Here is a 19,313-nt window from a genome sequence, read left to right as displayed (position 1 = left end):
TTAGAGACTAGAAATATACACTTGGGCCGCACCCAATCACATACTTCCCTACTATATAGTTGAAAAATAGTATGTGACAAAAGAAGTATGGCCGTATTCAAACTCATTAAAGACTAGGCCATGGGAGAGGATTTGGTGACCACGTGATAAGGGCAACATGACAAATGTATTATGTCCAGATTACAGTCATACAACACACACTCATTCTGTATAGAACATACTTTTTTTAGCGGTCGCAAAGTAAGTTCCTATTCAAGATAGTATGCGATTTTCAATGCAGCCCAGGATTGCTCTCTTTTGACTTGGGCCGGTAAAAAAACACCTAGCAACCACCCAGAACACCTTAGCAACCATATGGCAACACACTGGCATTGTGGTGAGTTTAGCACAGTTATCAAATCTGAGAAGTCCAAAAAGTTATTTTCAGTAATACTTTGGGAACACACTGTACTTTTGTGTGGATTTGTTCGGGTAAACTGATTCAATTTAGTCAGTTCTCACATTAGCATTGTGACTTCTGACACTGCAAAATGCGTATTGCCCTTTAATCCACTTCTGTTTTTAGTCAGCATCTGTTTTCGTTTCTTCCTTGTGTTCTCCTTCTGTTTTCAGTTTGCGCTGTTTAACAGCACGCCATTGGGCTTGTTTAGAGTCTAATGAAGGTATGCAGACATGCATGTGGTTTTTCAGCTTTCTGTCTGTCACACTCAGAGAGAGTGTGGCCGAATGATCAGTTCTGGTATGTGCACTCATTACCCAGCATTCCTCAGCAGGCGCATCACAAGGCAAGAAAGAAGCGCCTCGTGTCCCCGTCATCGTTTCAAACTCATCGCAACACGCCCGACGTTTGGACATCACGTTCTCATTTCGCCCTTCATATTTCACTCTCGCTCTCTCATTATCGCTCTCCGTTCCTTTGTCCGTGGTGCTGAAGACTGTTCTTTGAGCAAAGTGTCAGCGATTAATTGGTGATGGTTTCCCTGGTATTCTCTCTCTCTCTCTCTCTTTCTCCTTGCTCTTATTTTCCCACCTATCTTACTGGCTGCTCTTCCCCTCCCAGTCGTTCTCCCTACCCCTCCTTTTTCTCAGTAAGCTCATTCATTTTCTCGGAGTATAGACCAGAGCAGAGATCCGACAGAAGTGACCTCTTCTTTTTTTATGAGGATGAGCTCATAGACAAGCTTGTTCTCTCTCTCTTTCTCCCTCTCTCTCGCACGCTCTTATTTCTTTCCTTTAGCTCCAACTGGATTCTTAACTGAGGAGTGAATCTCTTCTCCAGCAGAGAGAAGGAGGGGAAGGGCTCTCTCCTGTAAGTAATATCATAGCATGTGTCCAGTCCAGCTGATAAAAGCTCAGGATTGTGTTTCGGATTGCTTGAGTTGGTTGTGTCTAGTTAGATTGTCATAACCACTTTGCATTGGATATATCTATATGACATTAATAATATCATATTTAATTAAATAGATATGTGACGAATTTGTCTCCTGTGATTCAGTAGCCTTTGTTAAGTGTGATTGTTTTTTCTGTTATTAATGGCAAGTTTATTCAGATATGGATAAGTTTCTGTTGTGTGTGTTGTTTTTAAATGGCGGGTGGGTGCGTGTGTGTTATTTTTGTGTGGTGTGTGTTATGTCTCACCCCTGTGCAATGACTCTGTGTGCGTTTTATAATCTCACACAATCCAGCCTGACCTGATTTACTACATGATGACAGATGGTGTATCTCTCTCTCTTCCTCATACCTCCATCCATCTCTCCTCGCGCTATCCATCTCTCCTTCCTTTTTTAATGTCTGTCCGTTGGGCATTACAGTGTGATTTGCATGTGGTTTGTATGTGTATGAGAGAGAGATGAAAACCATGTATGTGGGTCCTAATCTCCAGTCTGTTCATGTTTAGGATTTTAACTGCGTTGTGGCTGTTTATTAGTCTTTGCCTCTTGCTTCGTTTGTGCCTTTGTGTGTTTGTGCGTGTTTTAGCCCACAGGGAGACTCACTGTACAGTTGAGAGACTCTGTATGCTTGGATACACACTCAGCCTGGTTTCTACAACAGTCGTAATTGATTATGAAACTGGCTGGAAACAAGGAAAAAGAAGGGAGAAGGAAGGAGAGACATGCTTTGGTGATGTTACAGTGTGAGACGTGAATCCTCATGCTGTTTATTTGTCCAGCCGTCCGGTCATTCACTCCCAGACCACAGTCTCAGATGGGATTAGCACGCTTTCTCGTGGACTTCCTTTCTTTCCCTCGCTTTTTGTCACTCTGCCTCTCCTTGTCTGTCTCATTTTCTGCCTGCTCTCTCTCTCTCTTCCTTGGTTGCCCTTTTCTCCTTTCTCTCCCTTTCTATTGCTCTTCTGAACTCTCTTGTGAGGTTGAGGTGGCAAATCAATCCATTGTGTCTTGTATAAGTCTTTTTGTGTCAGTCATAACTACTGTAGTGTTCATTCACTTCAATTAATCTTTAAATTGAAGTTAAAGTACTACAATTGGTAAAACTCAAACTGAAATAAACCTAAATAGACATAATAAAAAACTATTAAAAAATAAAAGCTAATTCAAAATATTATAATAGTAGGCTATATAAATAATTATCAAGCATTAGTTCTGGCAGGTCACGTTAGTCAAGCTTGCGTCAGCTGATCCACGTCTGCCTATAGGAATACGACGTCTATCACTGTATATATATATATATATATATATCTATATCCCTCAGTATTATCAGCAGCTATCGCGTTCTCAGGAGCTAATTACCCTCCTCCATCCCTGGCTCCTCCTCTCGTCAGTCAGTATGGCATTCTAAATTCTCGAATTATGTTGTATATTAAAATATTGACATTAATGATATCTGCAATACATTCTTGTTGGTTCTGTTTTGTTTACCCTAAGGGGGTTATTGCTACTCTCCCTGCTTGGGGACTTCTTGCCCAGAACAGAACTAAAATAACACTGCTTTCATCCCAAGATCTGTGTTCATCTCTGCTGTCTGCAGCTTTAAAATCAGTGATCGCGATTACTTTTCCAGTTTGCTGGAGATATGTTTGCAGTAAGCCATTTGAGATTTTTTACACTCTGAATCATCCCCTTACTAGTCATTAAAAACATTAAAGGTTATTATATTAAGTAGTATTCTTCTCTCTGGTCGAGACAGGGTGGCAATATTCAACATGATTGCCCACTCAACTTCATCTCTGACCATTTTCTGTTCCAAAAATATTACAATGTAAAATGCAAGCACAACCTGCACTATTATCTGCTGACAAACAGATGCTGTGTTTGATTGGTCTGCGGGAGAAGAAACATATGGGCAAACTAGCATTATTTCCATTTAGTCAGTGTTTGATTTGAGAAACAACTGACTAGATGTTTATAAGACATTATATGCACTACTGTTTTAAAGTTTGGGATCACTATGTTTTTTCCTCTTAAAAAAAAAAGAGAAAAAAGAGAAAAAGAATTCAATATTTTGATTCAGTAATGTTGCATTAAAGTTTTTCTTGATCCTGAAATCCTGAAAAAGACACCATAGCAGTGTTACCACATTAAGCAGAACAACCATACTAAGAAATGTTTCTTGAGCGGCAAATCAGCATATTAGAATCATGTGACTGAAGACTGGAGTAATGATGCTGAAAATATAGCTTTGTCATCACAGGAATAAATTATATTTTAAAGTTATTTTAAATTGCAATAATATTTCACAATATTACTGTTTTACTGCATTTTGGCATTTTGTATTTTTAAAAATCCTGAAGGAAAATTGAAGTAAACCATGATGTCTTCACTTATGTTCCCCTGATATCTCTCCCATCAATATCTCCCTTAGCAATGCATTGCTTTATCGAATGGTCCGTGACATTACTTTACTGCAGAGCTTTTGAATCTGTTCTCTCTAGCTATTTAGTCATTGCTGGTTTGGTGTAGGCTAATTCTTGCTCTGCTCTCCACATGGTCGAGCAGTTGGCACAGATGTCCTCTGTGATCTCTTCATCCTCTCCTCATGTTGTTGCCTCTGCCCTTTTCAGACGATCCTGAAAGCACTAGAGTGCCTCCTACGTGTAGAATAGTCTAGTCTAGACATTTAGAATCACCCAGAAATCCCTGCCCACACTGTTTCTCTTATATTTACACTTGCGCAAAAATGCACACATAACCCGGGGCGACTTCTGCCAACTATTTGGCTCTATCTATAGAAGCTATTTCTCTCTTGAACGCTCCCTGGTGTGAAGTATAGCAGGAGTGGTGGGGTAAAGTGACAAACCGAGAGGGAGATGAAGTTGCGGAGGGAGAAGAGTATGGAGCAGATGGACAGTTCTGTAACATCACGGCCCACAGGAACAGTGTCTAGCCACCTCTCCCCACAGGACCATTCTCAACCCGAACAGCAAACACTCAATCCAGTGATCGCTCATGCCCGTAAACCAAGAAGCGATCTGTTTTGCCCAATTAACAAGAGTGAGCAGTGAAATCTCACCCTTTCCTTATGCAAACACTGCGTTTGGATGTGGATGACGGGTGGAATATGTGTAAGAAGAGAGAGAGGAGCGGAGCATATGGCATATTAAATGTTGGCAGAAGGAAAAGGCTGCGATATGAAATTGTGTCTCAGCGGTGGGCCGTCTTGAGCCGTATCCACTCTTCATTACAGCAGGATCCAGCCACGCTCAAACTCGTGCTGCTGTGGTTTCTGTCTCACGCCGCAGACAACGACTTGAATGGTTGTCTGCACAGGTGAAACTCTAAAAATTTGAATATCGTGCAAAAGTTCATTTATTTCAGTAATTCAACTCAAAAGGTGAAACTAATATATTATAGAGACTCATTACATGCCAAGTGAGATATTTCAAGCCTTTATTTTTTATAATTTCAATGATTATGGCTTACAGCTTATGAAAACCTTTTCACAATATTCTAATTTTGAATTTGGGGTTTTCATAATCTGTTAGCCATAATTATAACAAATAAAGGCTTGAAATATCTCACTTTGCATGTAATGAGTCTCTATAATATATTAGTTTCACCTTTTGAGTTGAATTACTGAAATAAATGAACTTTTGCACGATATTCAAATTTTTCGAGTTTCACCATCTGATCAAAAACAGTGGCATTTCTAAATAAATGAAATCTCTCTTTGCCCTGGTGGTTTTGTTTACAGTATTTCTCTCTTCAGTGAAGATGCTGCTTCACACACACTAATGAATATTCTCTGGCTGGTCTGCTGTTAAACATAAATGGTCAAGTTTTGGCATTGCCCGTTAGTAGAAGCTTTAACCGTCTGGACCCAAAAACATATTTATCTATTGACTAGCATTCAAAATGTGTTGTGTATTCTGACTAAATACACTTTAATACGTTCATATTTCAAATGCTTTATTTTTGGTGGAGAGGTAAAGGAATCACCTAAAAGGAACCTGCTGTCAATATTTACTCATCCTCTGCTGTAGTTCTCAAATCAAATAAGGCATCATTGATGTTAATGACATTTGGTCAGAGACATGTTAGATTCAACGTGTTTGGCATTGGATATAATAATGTTGATGCAATTTGATAGTGTTATTTTAGTATCATTTATATTGTTTTATAGAATTTATTAATAATTAGCTTTTATATTTTAATTTTATAGATTAAGATTGTGCTGTTGTCTTTTTTATTTTTAAAATATTTTTATTCAGCTCAAATTTATTTTTATTTCAATTTTAGCTTTAGTAATTGTAGTAATTTCAGCTTAACATTTATAATTTGAAGTCTTTCATCTAATGTTTATATTTTAAATTATTTGAGCTGTATTTCAATACTAAAATAATATATAGGCAATATATTTATACATGTAGTCCATTTCAGACCCTTTGCACTGACTAACAACTTTAATTTCAGTCTGTTCCTCTCACTAATCTATCATGTGACTTGAGAAAACTCGGAATATGATGCACGACTCGAATTATACTTTTTGAAGTTGACAGACCCATTTCTATTTCACGGTCATTATTCTGAAAAAAAGCAACCGTGATATTCTCTTTTTTTTCAAAAACTCCCCTTTTATGTTCACTGAAAGAAAGAAAGTCATGCAGATTTGAAGCAGCATCATGGGAAGTTTCAGTGACAGAATCTTCTTTTTTAAATAATTTTCAACATATTGTAATAGATGGCCTCATAGAAGACATGGACTTCTGAGGCAGTAAACCTCAGCTGAATGTGTGTGAGCAGCATGTTTATTTGTACTTGAGGTTGTAAATAATCTGTCAGGTCTGATCTGGGCTTTAGTAATTGGATTGGTGTCTCGTGGCTCTTTTAGATGAGATGTCATCTGCATCTGATTATCGTCTCTGGACCGCTGTAACTCATCTCCTTATTTTTAGACTCACACTGTTTTCCAGTCATTTGGTTTAACTATATCATCATAATAATACCCAGCACATAAGAGGCATCTGAGTGTTTTTGTGCCACTAATGCCTTCTAATGCATTCTGGATCATTTGGCGCTGCGTGTACCAGCGAGGTCAGTGGCGCTCCACTAACAGCCAGCTGGATCACAGCCAGGGTCTCCAGGGCAAAAGGGTAAAAAGAACTGAGGGGAGAGACGACTCCATCCCCTAAAGAGGAGTCACTTATAGTGCCTGTGTGATCGGAGACATGCTTTCTCACTAATGATGTGTTCTGGTAGCAGGCGGTCTGTGTATCTCTCGATGAACTTGCTGATTAATACTCGGTTTATTTCCTCTATTAATATTGGCTCCTATGACATTCACAGGGATTTAAGATGTCTGTGCGTGTGTGCGTCTGTATGAGTCATTATCTGTTTGTGTATCGACGACGGGCTGCTGTTATTGCACGGGTGCGTTTTTGGATTAGGTCTGAGATGTTGTATCAGCCTGTAATTGAGGAATCTCTGTGTGTGTGCTCTTGTTTATGTGATTTATGAGGACAAATTTGTATAATGACGTGTATTACACTGGTATTACAACTTCAACGTGGTTTATGAGGACATTTCATGAGTCCTCGTAATTCAAATAGCTTAAAAAACATACAAAACAATGTTTTATAAAAAAAATTAAAAATGCAGAATGTTTCCTGTGATGGGTAGGTTTAGGGATAGGGGATAGAATATACAGTTTGTACAGTATACAAAGCATTACGCCTATGGAGAGTCATCATAATGTAGTTGCACCAACGTGTGTGTGTGCGCGTGTGTGTGTGCGCGTGTGTGCCAGAGATACTCTTCAAAAACACTCTCAGAACTATACTGTGATCTGAAAAGTCTAAAAGTGTAGAGTCAAAATCACAGGAACATAATCACAGGTTTAATAACACATTCTGAAGGGGTGTTTATAGGACCCATCTTTAGAGAGAGGATCAGACTTCACACCCCTATACTCTTCAAATCAAGATCAGGATTGTGAGCACTGAGCAGAGACATGAAATCACATCCTGCAGAAACCTGAATGAATGAATATTTCTTTAGACCTTCTAATCTAAACAATTATGCCTAAATAATTCATATTTAAAATAAGATTTACATAAATACATAATATTTAAATAAAAGAAAATATATTAAATAAAATAATCAAATCAAAAATGATTTCTACAAGGAGTCACCGTCTTTTACTTCAGCCTGAGTATTTAACTGAATATTTCTGATCTTTAAAACTTGCTGATTTAAAAGCTCATAAAGTCATGGCTGAATACTTAATTACTCAATACTTTGAATTAGACATTCCTTATAACTTTTATTTAAATATTAAGGTATCAAATATTGTCTATCTAATTAATAATAATAATAAAATTCTTAAGGAGTCAATAGCTCAGCACCTTCTTAAGTGAATGACCTTTCACTTAAGCCAGAAACAGTCCATCAGAGTCAGAGAGCCAATCAGATGCAGGCTGAAAATATGCTGATTGACCCCTGCTACAGAGGAATCACACACACACACACACACACACACACACACACACACACACACACACACACACACACACACACACACACACACACACACACACACACACACACACACACACACACACAGAGATCTGTGTTTGACAGTGCTTTTTTTATGCAGTGTACTCTGAACTCTCCTCTGAAATCATCTTATTACTGTATGTTAATAGTCATCACATTTGTTTATGAAAGCTTGTTTCCACCACGGAATTACATCTCACAATTCTGCAATTACCCTTTTTGTATTTTTTATTCAGTGGTGGAAACAAGCTTAGATTTTTATTTGTTCTTTTTCAGTCGTTTTTCAAAGCTCCATTCATTCAGCTCAAGATCACACAACTCATCACTTACGAGTCTCTTATCATTGATCAGTGTGGTACTATTTGAGAGTTTGTGCTTCAGGATCCTGTCCTCCAGTGGATTCTTCCTTCTGCTGAGTTTTAAATATAGACTCTCCTCTTTTAGCATCTTTCATAATTATCTGTATTTCCTCTGGAACTCATTACCCATCCACCTCTCTCACTTCCTGTCTCTCATTTCTACCATCCAGAATATTATTTAGCTGTTAACTAGTAAAACAAATCATTTCAATTTAATTCCATTGTGACTGTTTAAGTTTGACTGCGTCAGTCTTTGTGTTAAAGCTGTTATCTGTATTTCTGCAGGACGTATAGCTTTACTGATCAATCTGAGCCAGCTGTGTGCTGCTCTGGTATCTTTTTGCTAAAATACAGTCTGTTGTGAGATCATTTACAGTATTGTTCAGCTCATATATGGTCATAATTTGAGCTTGATCCCATGTCTGCCGTACTTGAGTAGAAGACTTATGTTATTCTTCACCTAGTTGTAAAGGTTGTGGATTTGGGAACAACAGTAGCACCGGTGCCACTGAGCAACAGTAAAGTGCAAAATCTTTAAATATTCTACTCTTATTAAATGTACCTTTGTTCTTCTATATTATCATACTGAACTAGCCTACAGCTTTAGTGATTTTAAAAGGATCGCTCTTTACTTGCTTTCTGTGTAATTCAGTCACAATTTGAAGAAAATCTATTGATTTTTTTCCCCACTTCATACTTCAGTACAAAGCAGTGCCAAACTTTGACAAAAATGTATTTCTTTATGATTTTATATTTTATAATAGTGATTTCATAATGTCTAAATATAAAATCAGAAGCAAACCGTGATGTGAAAAAAATATTAGGGAGAGGAAATTGCTAATAAGCTTATAAGTGCTTCTCTGCTGTCATCTACAGGTTATAGTGCAAATGTCATGTCTTTTTTTTTTATGTTCGTTTTCCTGCATCTTGAAACTTTTAGTTTTACAAATGGGGACAATCTCTAAAGAATGAACAATTAAAGGGACAATGTGTAGTTTAAGTATTTTATTAACTAAATTCAATGTCTTTATTCATAAATATGTCCTCAATGGTGTACAATTACCTCTTCCAATGATCCGACTTATCCTCGTACGCAAAGAATTTCTTATCTTTTATTTACATGGGACAGGCAACTCCACGGAGGCTTCCATGTCGTTTCTCCATCTTGAAAAATTATAATAGCAGAGAGGGACAAAAAGCACTAGGCTACCTCAACGCGTTTCCACAGCGCGTTTTCGTCCAGAGCCAGCGTCACGTGACTGACACCAGCTGAAGCGGACAAGGAGAGAGGCGTAATGCGTGTCACTGCCCCGGTAAATTTGTAAGTTTGCACTGCTTCACAATTCAGGATCATACTTATACCAAAATTTAATTTAAAAGGAAACGTGAACGGTGAATTCAAAAACTGAGAGTAAATAACGGGATAGCTTTACCCAGTCGGAAAGAGCTAATGAAGGAGAAAGACTGAAGTTGCCTGCTTGCTTCTCGACGGGTAAGTCAATGTTACGGTCTAACTTACAAGCTTTTTTTCCATTGCTTGGTTGTGTAATTCATATAGGCAGCAGCATAACAGTAGAACATGTAACGTATAGTTAAACTCGACGAAGGTCTATTGTTGTCATAGCTTCTTGGTACATGAATGCAAAATACAATTTCGCCGCTAGATGGGAGTAATTCCTACACACTGTCCCTTTAATGTTTTTTGGCATTACATTAAAAAATTACATTTAAATGAGATACTATTTAGAGCTTTGAAGCACTTGAAAGTCCTTGAACAGTGCTTGAATTTTACTCTCAAAAGGTTGTACAAACCCTGAAATGAATAATGTAAAAACATGCAACTGTTTCTGCCACAATACCATGGTTACAGTTAGTGTTATTACATATTCCATTCATTGTGAATGTTGGTGATTTGAGGATTGAAATCAAGAATCTATGAGTTGTTCATTCTCTTTAAGGCCGTGTGTCCACCAAAGCGTTTTTTTCACGCGGCTGGCTTTATTTTTCAATTATTTTCAATGGGAACGCCGCGTTTTTAGAACGCCAGGAGCGTAACGAGGCGCTGAGCGAGTATTTAACGCTCAAGCGCTGAGCGCTCAGCGTTTTTTAAAGGTTTTTTAAAACGCAGCGCTCATCACTGTCACTTTTTAGCCATTTGTCCAATCACAGTGGAGGAGGGGCGGGACTAATACCACACGAACCAACGGATATTCTGTATCATAGCAACAGTCTCAACTGAACAAAAAAACGTGCTGCCAAAACTCTCTCAAGCGCCCGCAGCTCGGCGTTTCCAGCAGAGCCTTTGGTGGACACACGGCCTAACCTTTATTTAACTGACAAAAGTGCAAAGAAAATATTTTCAAAGTTTTCATTGACCAACTTAAGTGTATTATGTAAATATAAACAAATTTTGATTTTGATGGCTGCAACATTCAATTCAAAATTCAAAAATCACATTTCAAAATGCAAGATTGCAGAGAATTTAGGTCTTTCACCTTCTACCATGCATAATATTGTAATTCTGAGAATCCAAAGAAATCTCATTCTGTGTAGGGTAAGGAGACCTCCGTTGAATGTGCGTCACCTTCAAGCCCTCAGATGGCACTGCATGAGAAACTGTCATGCTACTCTGTTAAATACTGCCACTGGAGTTCTTGGGAAAACGATTTCACTGAACACCGTCTGCTGCATCAAGAAATTCAACTTGAATCTCTGTTATGCAAGGAGAAATCTATACATCAGTTCTATGCAGAGATGCCGGTGAGTTCTCAGCACTCGAGCTCATCTGAGATGGTCTAGAAGACAGTGGAAATGAGTGCTGTGGTCTGATGACTCCATGTTTCAGCTTGTTTTTTTGGAAAAAACGGACATTGAGTTCTCAGTCCCAAAGATGAAAGGGATCATCCAGACTTTCATCAGCGACAGCTGCAAAAGCAAACATCTGTCACGGTATAGGGGTGCATCAGTGCAAACGGCAGCATGTGTGTGAAGGTACCATTGACGTGGAGACTTATATTGGGATTGTACAGAGACACACACTGCCATCAAGATAACATCTTTCCTGGGAAGCAAGACAATGTCAGGCCTCATTCACCTACACTGTAGAAGGGATGCGCCTGCAGTCCAGATCTGTCTCTTATTGAAAATGTATGGCCCATCATGAAAAGGAGAATCAGACAGCGACGACCACAGACTGTTGAGCAGATGTCTTATATCAGGCGAGATTGCGTAAAAATTCCACTTGCAAAACGTCAACAATTAGTATCCTCAATTCTGCAAGTGTATTGCAGCCATCAAAATCTAAATTTGTTTATATTTACAAAATACACTTACATACGTTGGTCAATTAAAACTTTGAAAAACTTTTCTTTGTACTTTTGTCAGTTAATTAAATAAAGGTTAAAGAGAATTAACAAATCACAGATTCTTGATTTTATTGTATTTTACAAAATGTCCCAACTTTTCTGGATTTGGGGTTGTAAATACTTTTACAAAATTTATATAAAATATACAACTTTACACAGATTATTTCAGTGATTATTTGGTTTTGCATGGTAACAAAGTATGTAAATACATTTATATGGTCATTTTCATTTGTTATATAGGCCATAGCTTAAGATACAATACTTGTGTTGGTCCTCGAGTTTTTGCTTATTTGGATGGAAACTTTGATGATGGAATCTAAAGTTGAGCGTAATGATTGGGGTCAGGAGATCATGTAATAATTGCGACAGGCCTGTCTGTGGTTTGCCATCTGCCCTTCATTCTTTTAGTACACTCTTGATTTCTGTTGCCAATTACCAGACTGAGTCACTGTCGCTGATGGTCTTCAGCACTGGATCTCAGTGCTGGTAAGTGCTGGTCTGAAACGGCTGCGTAGGGGGAAGGTGAAAAAGTCTTCTCGTATTCAACATGAAAGAAAATCTATCTTGTTTTTTGGGGTTTTTAAATTGCTATGAGCAGGCACAAACACTTTTACATGTCAGAAGTTTTCAATTATAATGGATTATGGTTAGGATATATATATATGTGTGTTTGTGTGTGTGTGTGTGTGTGTGTGTGTGTGTGTGTGTGTGTGTGTGTGTGTGTGTGTGTGTGTGTGTGTGTGTGTGTGCGCGCGCACTGGCATCCATGTTGTGTTGTATTTGTCAGTGTAGATAATTTGAATTGAGCCTGATGGATTCCATGCGTGTTCATACACACATTACTGAAGGTGACTTTGTGGTGCAGCAGAAGTAATTGTGTATTGCACAGTGGCACACGGCTCTGGTGTGTGTGTGTGTGTGTGTGTGTGTGTTTGGTTGTTTCAACACATCAGTGACCTTGCCCTGCTTTAAACGGTCAGAGCACTGCAGCGGACACAGAGCCCTGCTGAGGCTGAACAGAGTGACGTCCTTTCAGGAGTTTGTAATGAGAATTTGAGGTTTCTAATTGAAACTTTTTGTTGTTATTGCTTTTACACAAAGTAATGTTAGTTGTGTTAAACACATGTGATAATAAATATTAAATATTTAATGACAGCAGTGTTGGTGTAACAGAAGCAAGCTAGTAGTCGCTGTGCATGTAAACCTCACTCCCCTGGCCTCAAGAGGTGCACAGTGACTTACCCTAGAGACTGACGCTAGAGACTGCGGTCTGCGTGCCCTCCCGTTCCGGTGTGATGAAGAGATGAGTCCCACCTTAGGACCCAAGCAATCCGATTGGTTCAAAGCACCATGGGTAATCGCAGTAGTGCTTGGTTACAAATCAGACAAAATCCCTTTATTATATAATTCGTTACTATGTAATAACGACCATTAATGTTTTTTAACTTATACGTTTCATATACCAGTATGTAAGCGAAGCTATAGATTGTGAAATTAAATTGTGTATGAAATTAACTAAATAAAAAATTAAATTGTGTGTTTTTTTTAGTTAGCGTACATATACAATTCAATTACTATATAATAGCTGTCTGTCTTTCTGTAAAGCTGTGTGAACTGTGAAAAGCACTATACAAATAAATATATTACTTGATGGCAGAAAACTGCTGGACTACCTGCTTAAAATGTTTTTACAAACGGTCTCATCTCTACCGTGGGACTCATCTCTTTACCACATTGGAAACGCCGGTTTAAGTAGGGCCTTAGCAAAGTTGCTTTGATTATTACTTAGGTGTTTCTTCAACTAAGTTTGGGGGCAGTAAGATTTTGTTATGTTTTTGAAAGAAGTCTCTTATGCTCATCGAGGGGCTGCATTTATTTGATTAATAATACAATAAAAAACAATGATATTATGAATTACTATTACATTTCAAAACTGATAAACCTAACATTTGTTCAGTTTTACTCAAATAAAAAGCAACCCGTAGGACATAAATGTGCCTGTAGTTGAAGAAACATCTACTTATTCCCGTCACTAAACCCAGGATAGTCATTGCAGGAGGTGTGTGAATGCGAAAGCAAGGACAGAAGGTGTGTTCAAGACAGCAGTGTACTGCAGACTACTGTATCCCTCCCTCCCCCTCACTCTGTCCTACTCTACACTGCATTAAGCTGTGCACGAGGAGAGGAATGCCAATATGCTGCGCTACCGGAGTGTGTGTGCGCGCGTTCTGAAGGTGAAGTGGGATAGCGAGGATGTGAAATCAAGGCCGGTGAGGTCTATAATATTGCTGGCTCTTGAGAGAAATGTTTGCTCCTTTGCAGCATGACAGCGAGCGTGTGTGTACCGGTATCCGTACGCGTCTGTGATGCCGGATGAGAAGACTCCGCTTCCCCCTGCACTCACCAGCTGATATAGTAGTCCGGCATACTTCCTGTGCAGCGGTTGGTTGAGCAAGTGTATGTGAGTGCGTGAGGAGCGGAGAGGAGGGAAAGAGGAGCGGCAGGCCTGTAGTGTGGTGGAATGAAGAGTGGAGCATGCTGGGGGCCGGGAACGGTGCGCTCCTTCTGCAGCTCGGGCTGTCTGAGCCGCTTCAGCCGTGGTCAGTGCACTCACGCCGGAGGAAGAGATGACACTTCCTCATCTTTATCGCATACTCCTGCTCCTCTCGCTCTCGTACGGGCACCGACTCGTTCCTCTTCGTTCTGTCATCTCCTGAACCTCACCTGCCTCAGAGGTAGGATATGAGCAAACCGACTCTTTCTTAACTGTGTTCTGCTGTATCAGCCTCTGTGTTTCGTTCTCCTGGTCTTCTTGCAAGGAAGTGTGGGGTCAGCACTTCCTCCCCCCGCCTCATTTTCATGTCCAGTGTTTGATTGACGTGTCCAAGCACACTGTAACGTGTGTGCATGATGCTCCTGACTTCATGTGGATCTCTCTCTCTCTCTCTCTCTCTCTCTCTCTCTCTCTCTCTCTCTCTCTCTCTCTCTCTCTCTCTCTCTCTCTCTGAATTGTGTTTGTGCGTAGATTTAAATATTGCTTTCAGTATTGTGGATTGTGAATGAGCTGTTCTTTAGTACAGCACAGCTGTTCAGTCTTGACGTCAATTTGAAAAAGTTTTTTAAATATTTGTTTTTGATTTATGTATAAAATGAGGTTTGTGGTTAATATTACTGGAAGAGACTTGAACATTTTGTGATAGACATGCTATCATACCTCAAACATGGATTTTTTTACGTAAGTTGCTAACAAGTTGACACATACACTGCCATTACTGTACGTGATTTTTACCTATCTGAAATCAAAATGTGATCTGTATCAAATTCTTGGTGCATAATAGATAGTACTGCACAAGGTGTACATAGAACGGGATACATTATGGCTTATGGGTGATTGTGGTCTTATGTTATACAGGGCATGATGTTTCATGACCCTTCAATTGACCCTTCGCAGGGAGCTTGATCTGACAGGTGATACTTCGCCATCCACCATTTTGTCCGACAAAGCAGTCAGGAGAGTTAGTAGATTAACATGGGAGGATTTGAACTTGAAAAACGGAGTGTACTGACACCTTTCCGCGGTTAAAACAACATTCCTTCGTATGTTCATTCATGTTTATTTGATGCTATAAATTAACTAGAAGGAACAGATGATCGGTTCACGAGCAGCTTTAACTGATGCTCTACAGCGATCTGTCAGACACATTAAAAAGCCACAAAACGGTATTTATTGTTTAAATTTCTTTTAAAAAATGACCAAATTTGAAAGGTGAGACTTTGTTTAATATCAAAAGTAACCCAAAAGTAAGCTGGTCTGTCCTGACTGTCAGTGTGTAGTCAGTCTCCTCTCTGCTCCGCGATGTATTTTTCACTGCGTGAGAACATGATGTGGCGTGAGAGCGACGTAGCTTGTCGGACATAGCGACAGTAACTAAAGGGGGCGGGTCTTTGCGAACGGTCAATTGCATCAATGTGATCAATGAAAGTCATTTGTAGCCTTGGATCATTCCTGAGCTCTTCGTGCAGCAGCTGTGAGACCTTTAGCAGTACTGAACTGAGATTCACAGACAGGTTTTGGCTGACAGGGAGCTCAAGTTTGAGCTTGAGGAAATGACCAGTCAATTCAAGTCTAATTTAAGATGCCAGAGATTTAGACAGAAATCTGTATGATCTTAGTGCTGGAGACAGAATGTGATACGATGCAGAATAAACCATGGGGCAATAAAGTCTATGGATCTTGACTGGTTTGACATGCAAAACTTCTAAATATTTTCCTTATATTGTAACATCCTTATATTGTAATCATTACGAGCACAATTGGTAAATGCTGCCTAACATGTTATGTAACACAATATGTAAGTCTTTTGCATTAAAAGACCCCAAAACACTAGAACTATATGTTGTATATTTTTAAGTTAACTTACTTGCATTACCCCAAATGTTTTCAACAATGTTTAAATCCAGTTAAATCAGTTATTTGATCCCGTATCATTGCTTCGCCTGTCAATGACGTCATATCTGCGTTACCCACGATTTCCTTCTGTTAAAAACCAAGGGTGCGTCTCAATCAGCTCCTGGGCATGTGAACCACTATATTGTGTTCACAAATTCGGGCACTGGTAAGGACAGTAAAGGACGCTGTCTCTACACATTGTGGCACTGATGACTCTATTTCTGGTGATGTGACATTGTCCTCATTGTACAACATCACTACTGGTATTTATGAACAACAGCAGAGCGGATATCTTTCTGTCATTACTTGTAATGTTTTTTAAAGTACATTATGATAAATACTTTGCTTGCTACGCATACATGCAAGATTTCAGCCGTAAATAAATTATAAATGTTATCTATATTATGTTTCTTACCTGTCTAACAAGGTATGTTTATTCTGAAATATAATAAAAGAATGGTTTGTATTTTTAAAACATCGATCGCGTGTCATTATGTGTAGTGAGTTGGCTCACTTGATTTAAAGTTTCGTGCTTCAGACCTTCCGTTAAGTGAACATAGCGAGCATTGATGCTGCCTGGTTTTCACGGTGCATTGTGGGACTTTTAGGGAGCGAGCGTTTCAGTGCCCTGGGAGGATTCTGCGATTGAGCTGATTTAGACGCACCCTATGGAAACACCAAAGACGCTTTAATGTGTGTTTTAGACAGGTGAGCTGTTTGGATAACTTTATTCCCAGAAAACCAATCATCGTTATATAGCTGAACACGGTTAGTCTTATTGTATAAATCTCTTGTTTTCTCGATGTTTGTACCCAAAAAGTAAATCTTACAACACAATTTTGTTAAGTGGTTAACATAGCATAATTAGAAAGAGCTTTATGTGTAATAACAGTAATACAGCATTTTCTTTTGTTTTGACGTATCGTGAGGGGAAAAACGACATTTTAGTCGCATAACATCAGTTAATAGAACCGTTCCATCCTGTAGGATTTTCTTATACAGAGGACAACAAATATTTTTTAAGTGTCCATGCAGTGAAAGTCAGTAGGCACCAATGTTGTTTGGTTACAAATGTTTCTTTAAAACATATTTTGTCTTTTGCAGAAGAAAGAAAGATAATAGAATTTTCATTTTTGGGCTTTTATCTTTTGCTTTAACTGGACAGTCTTTTTAGTGAGGCTGGGCCATATTTCCTTATTTTAGTTCTCAAATTATGCTGTTTAAAACAGTAATTTACTTTTTGACCCCTCTCTCTGTGTATGGTTATTTATGGTGGAGTCTTTCAGTTATTGCATAATTTATGCAATAACTAAAAGAGTTACTGTGCTCTACTTTGTGGGTGTGTGAGAGTGTTGTGGGTCAGAGTGACATTGAAATGAAGGATATCTATTTCCTCCACAAATACGATGGCCTATCATGAGACTATGCAAACATGCATGTTCCCCCTCTTAAGACAGACTGTGATGTCCTGTTTTGATATGATGACCCAAAAGCTCTCTGTCCATCTGTGCCTATTGCACTGATGTGTACAAAGCAAGCATGCAGATGGTCATCTCTGACTGTACATACGGTTCTGTGGACGTGTGATCCGTTCCTCGCTGACAGTTGTCACAGTCTTTGCGCTAATTTTGAACTGAACATGAAGCCCTTTTCTCCTGTATGTCCTCCACACAAAAATCAATAATGCAGTTATACAGCAGCCAGTTTATTTAGTCAATAACCTTTGTTTTTAGAAAACAACACCACTTACCAGCTTTTATTTTGAGCTATAAATATACATACTCATTTCTCTCAGTCTATTGTTAGTTGGATATGAGGGTGAAAATTGATCATTATGGTGATCAAGTTTAACTATAATCATAATAATCATATAATAATAACTAAAATCATCAAACCCTGTGCACTTACTATTGGCTCTAAGTAAACTTACTGTATAGTGACCTTTGTTATACACAGCAACCTCCCGTTGCCTTATTAAAAACCTATTTTGTTTTAAAATAGAATAACTTAAGCTATCTGTAAAAAAATTGTAAATATGTTATATTTGGCTTCTGATTTGCAATTTAAATAATATCCATGTTTTTTGCTTCATTAAACAGCATTAGCTTCTGTTTTTTTTAAATGTTTTGACATGTAAGATGATGGCAGTAATGATGATAATTTTAGCAAGTGATTCATTGCGTTTAGTTCATTTCATCAAATAATTTTACTCTTCAGATTAGTGCAAACAGTCTGTTGAAAAGAACATGGGGAGAACGCCCTAAAATAATAATAATACTGTATGTGCTGAATGCTGCCTGAAAATTGTCATAATTATCAAATTAAAAACGAGGTCCCTTTTTAACTTGTTTTTGTATTGTTCAATTTTGTTGTTCAAACTCATGTCATGCATAATCATGACCAATCATTGTTCACATTATCAATCATTGTCACTGTTGTGCCGTTAAACCTTTAATTGTAGGGTTATTAGTGACCATTAACACTTTAATACTCAGCTTATGTCAAAAGTAGTAATTTATAGAGTTAATTAATGACTGTGATTTAGTTAATTGTCTTGTCATTATACCACTGTTTGTTCTCATTGGGAACCTGTTTCCAGCAGTAAGTAAAGGTGATCCATAGCAGTTCCTGCATCGATTAATCCATGGGAGTCAATACCAAGCTTTGTTGTCAATAAATCAGCTCTATTGTCATTCATTCTAAGTGGCATATCAAGGACCTGAGAGCTTTCACAGAAAGGAGCGCTTTCAAAAGGATTTTTACCACTTTCTCACCTTTGATTGTCAAACAGTATAACTGTGCAGTGTGCAGATGCTCTCAGATGTAAATTGAGCATATAGTACCTCCTCCTCCAAACGGAGCTTGGTGTGACACCTTTTATATCATTTTATTTTGTTATTTTTGAAAAGGACAGCACTTTTTCCTAACAGGACCTGATCTGTAAATAATATTGTTTGATGACTAAAAGTTTAAATTACAGTCATTATCCAGAGTCCTTAATCAGGTTTACCAATGTGTCGTCATTATGTGGTAAAGACTATCTAGTGTCACTTTCTCATTATCATTAACGGATCTGATTCCCCTTGAGGGAGGCTGAGTCTTACCATTGAGTCAGTCTATTGTAAGTTGTATATGAGGGTGAAAATGAATTATTATGGTGGCATACAGTATGATGAGACAGTTTGAA

The 19,313-nt window shown here is 38.4% G+C and overlaps 1 protein-coding gene across 3 annotated transcripts in view; it reads left to right on the top strand.

Annotated features, from left to right (window-relative positions):
* Positions 1 to 19,313, top strand: part of osbp2b (oxysterol binding protein 2b) — a 60,204-nt gene that overhangs the window by 19,699 nt on the left and 21,192 nt on the right. Inside the window, exon 1 of one of the 3 annotated variants that reach the window (XM_079608642.1) lies at positions 1,100 to 1,309. The exons of 1 other annotated variant lie outside the window; for it this stretch is intronic. Coding sequence is in view for 1 of the 2 variants with exons in the window: in XM_079608641.1 (XP_079464767.1) it covers positions 14,198 to 14,411 (214 nt within the window). In the remaining variant the exon portion in view is untranslated. Of the gene's footprint in view, positions 1 to 1,099; positions 1,310 to 13,827; positions 14,412 to 19,313 lie in introns of those variants that run through there. One more of the 3 variants, XM_079608641.1, reaches the window with a different exon arrangement.

This window comes from Phoxinus phoxinus (genome assembly GCF_949152265.1).
Source record: "Phoxinus phoxinus genome assembly, chromosome: 3".
Taxonomy (NCBI): domain Eukaryota; kingdom Metazoa; phylum Chordata; class Actinopteri; order Cypriniformes; family Leuciscidae; genus Phoxinus; species Phoxinus phoxinus.
This window is presented reverse-complemented; position numbering and strand designations above follow the sequence as displayed.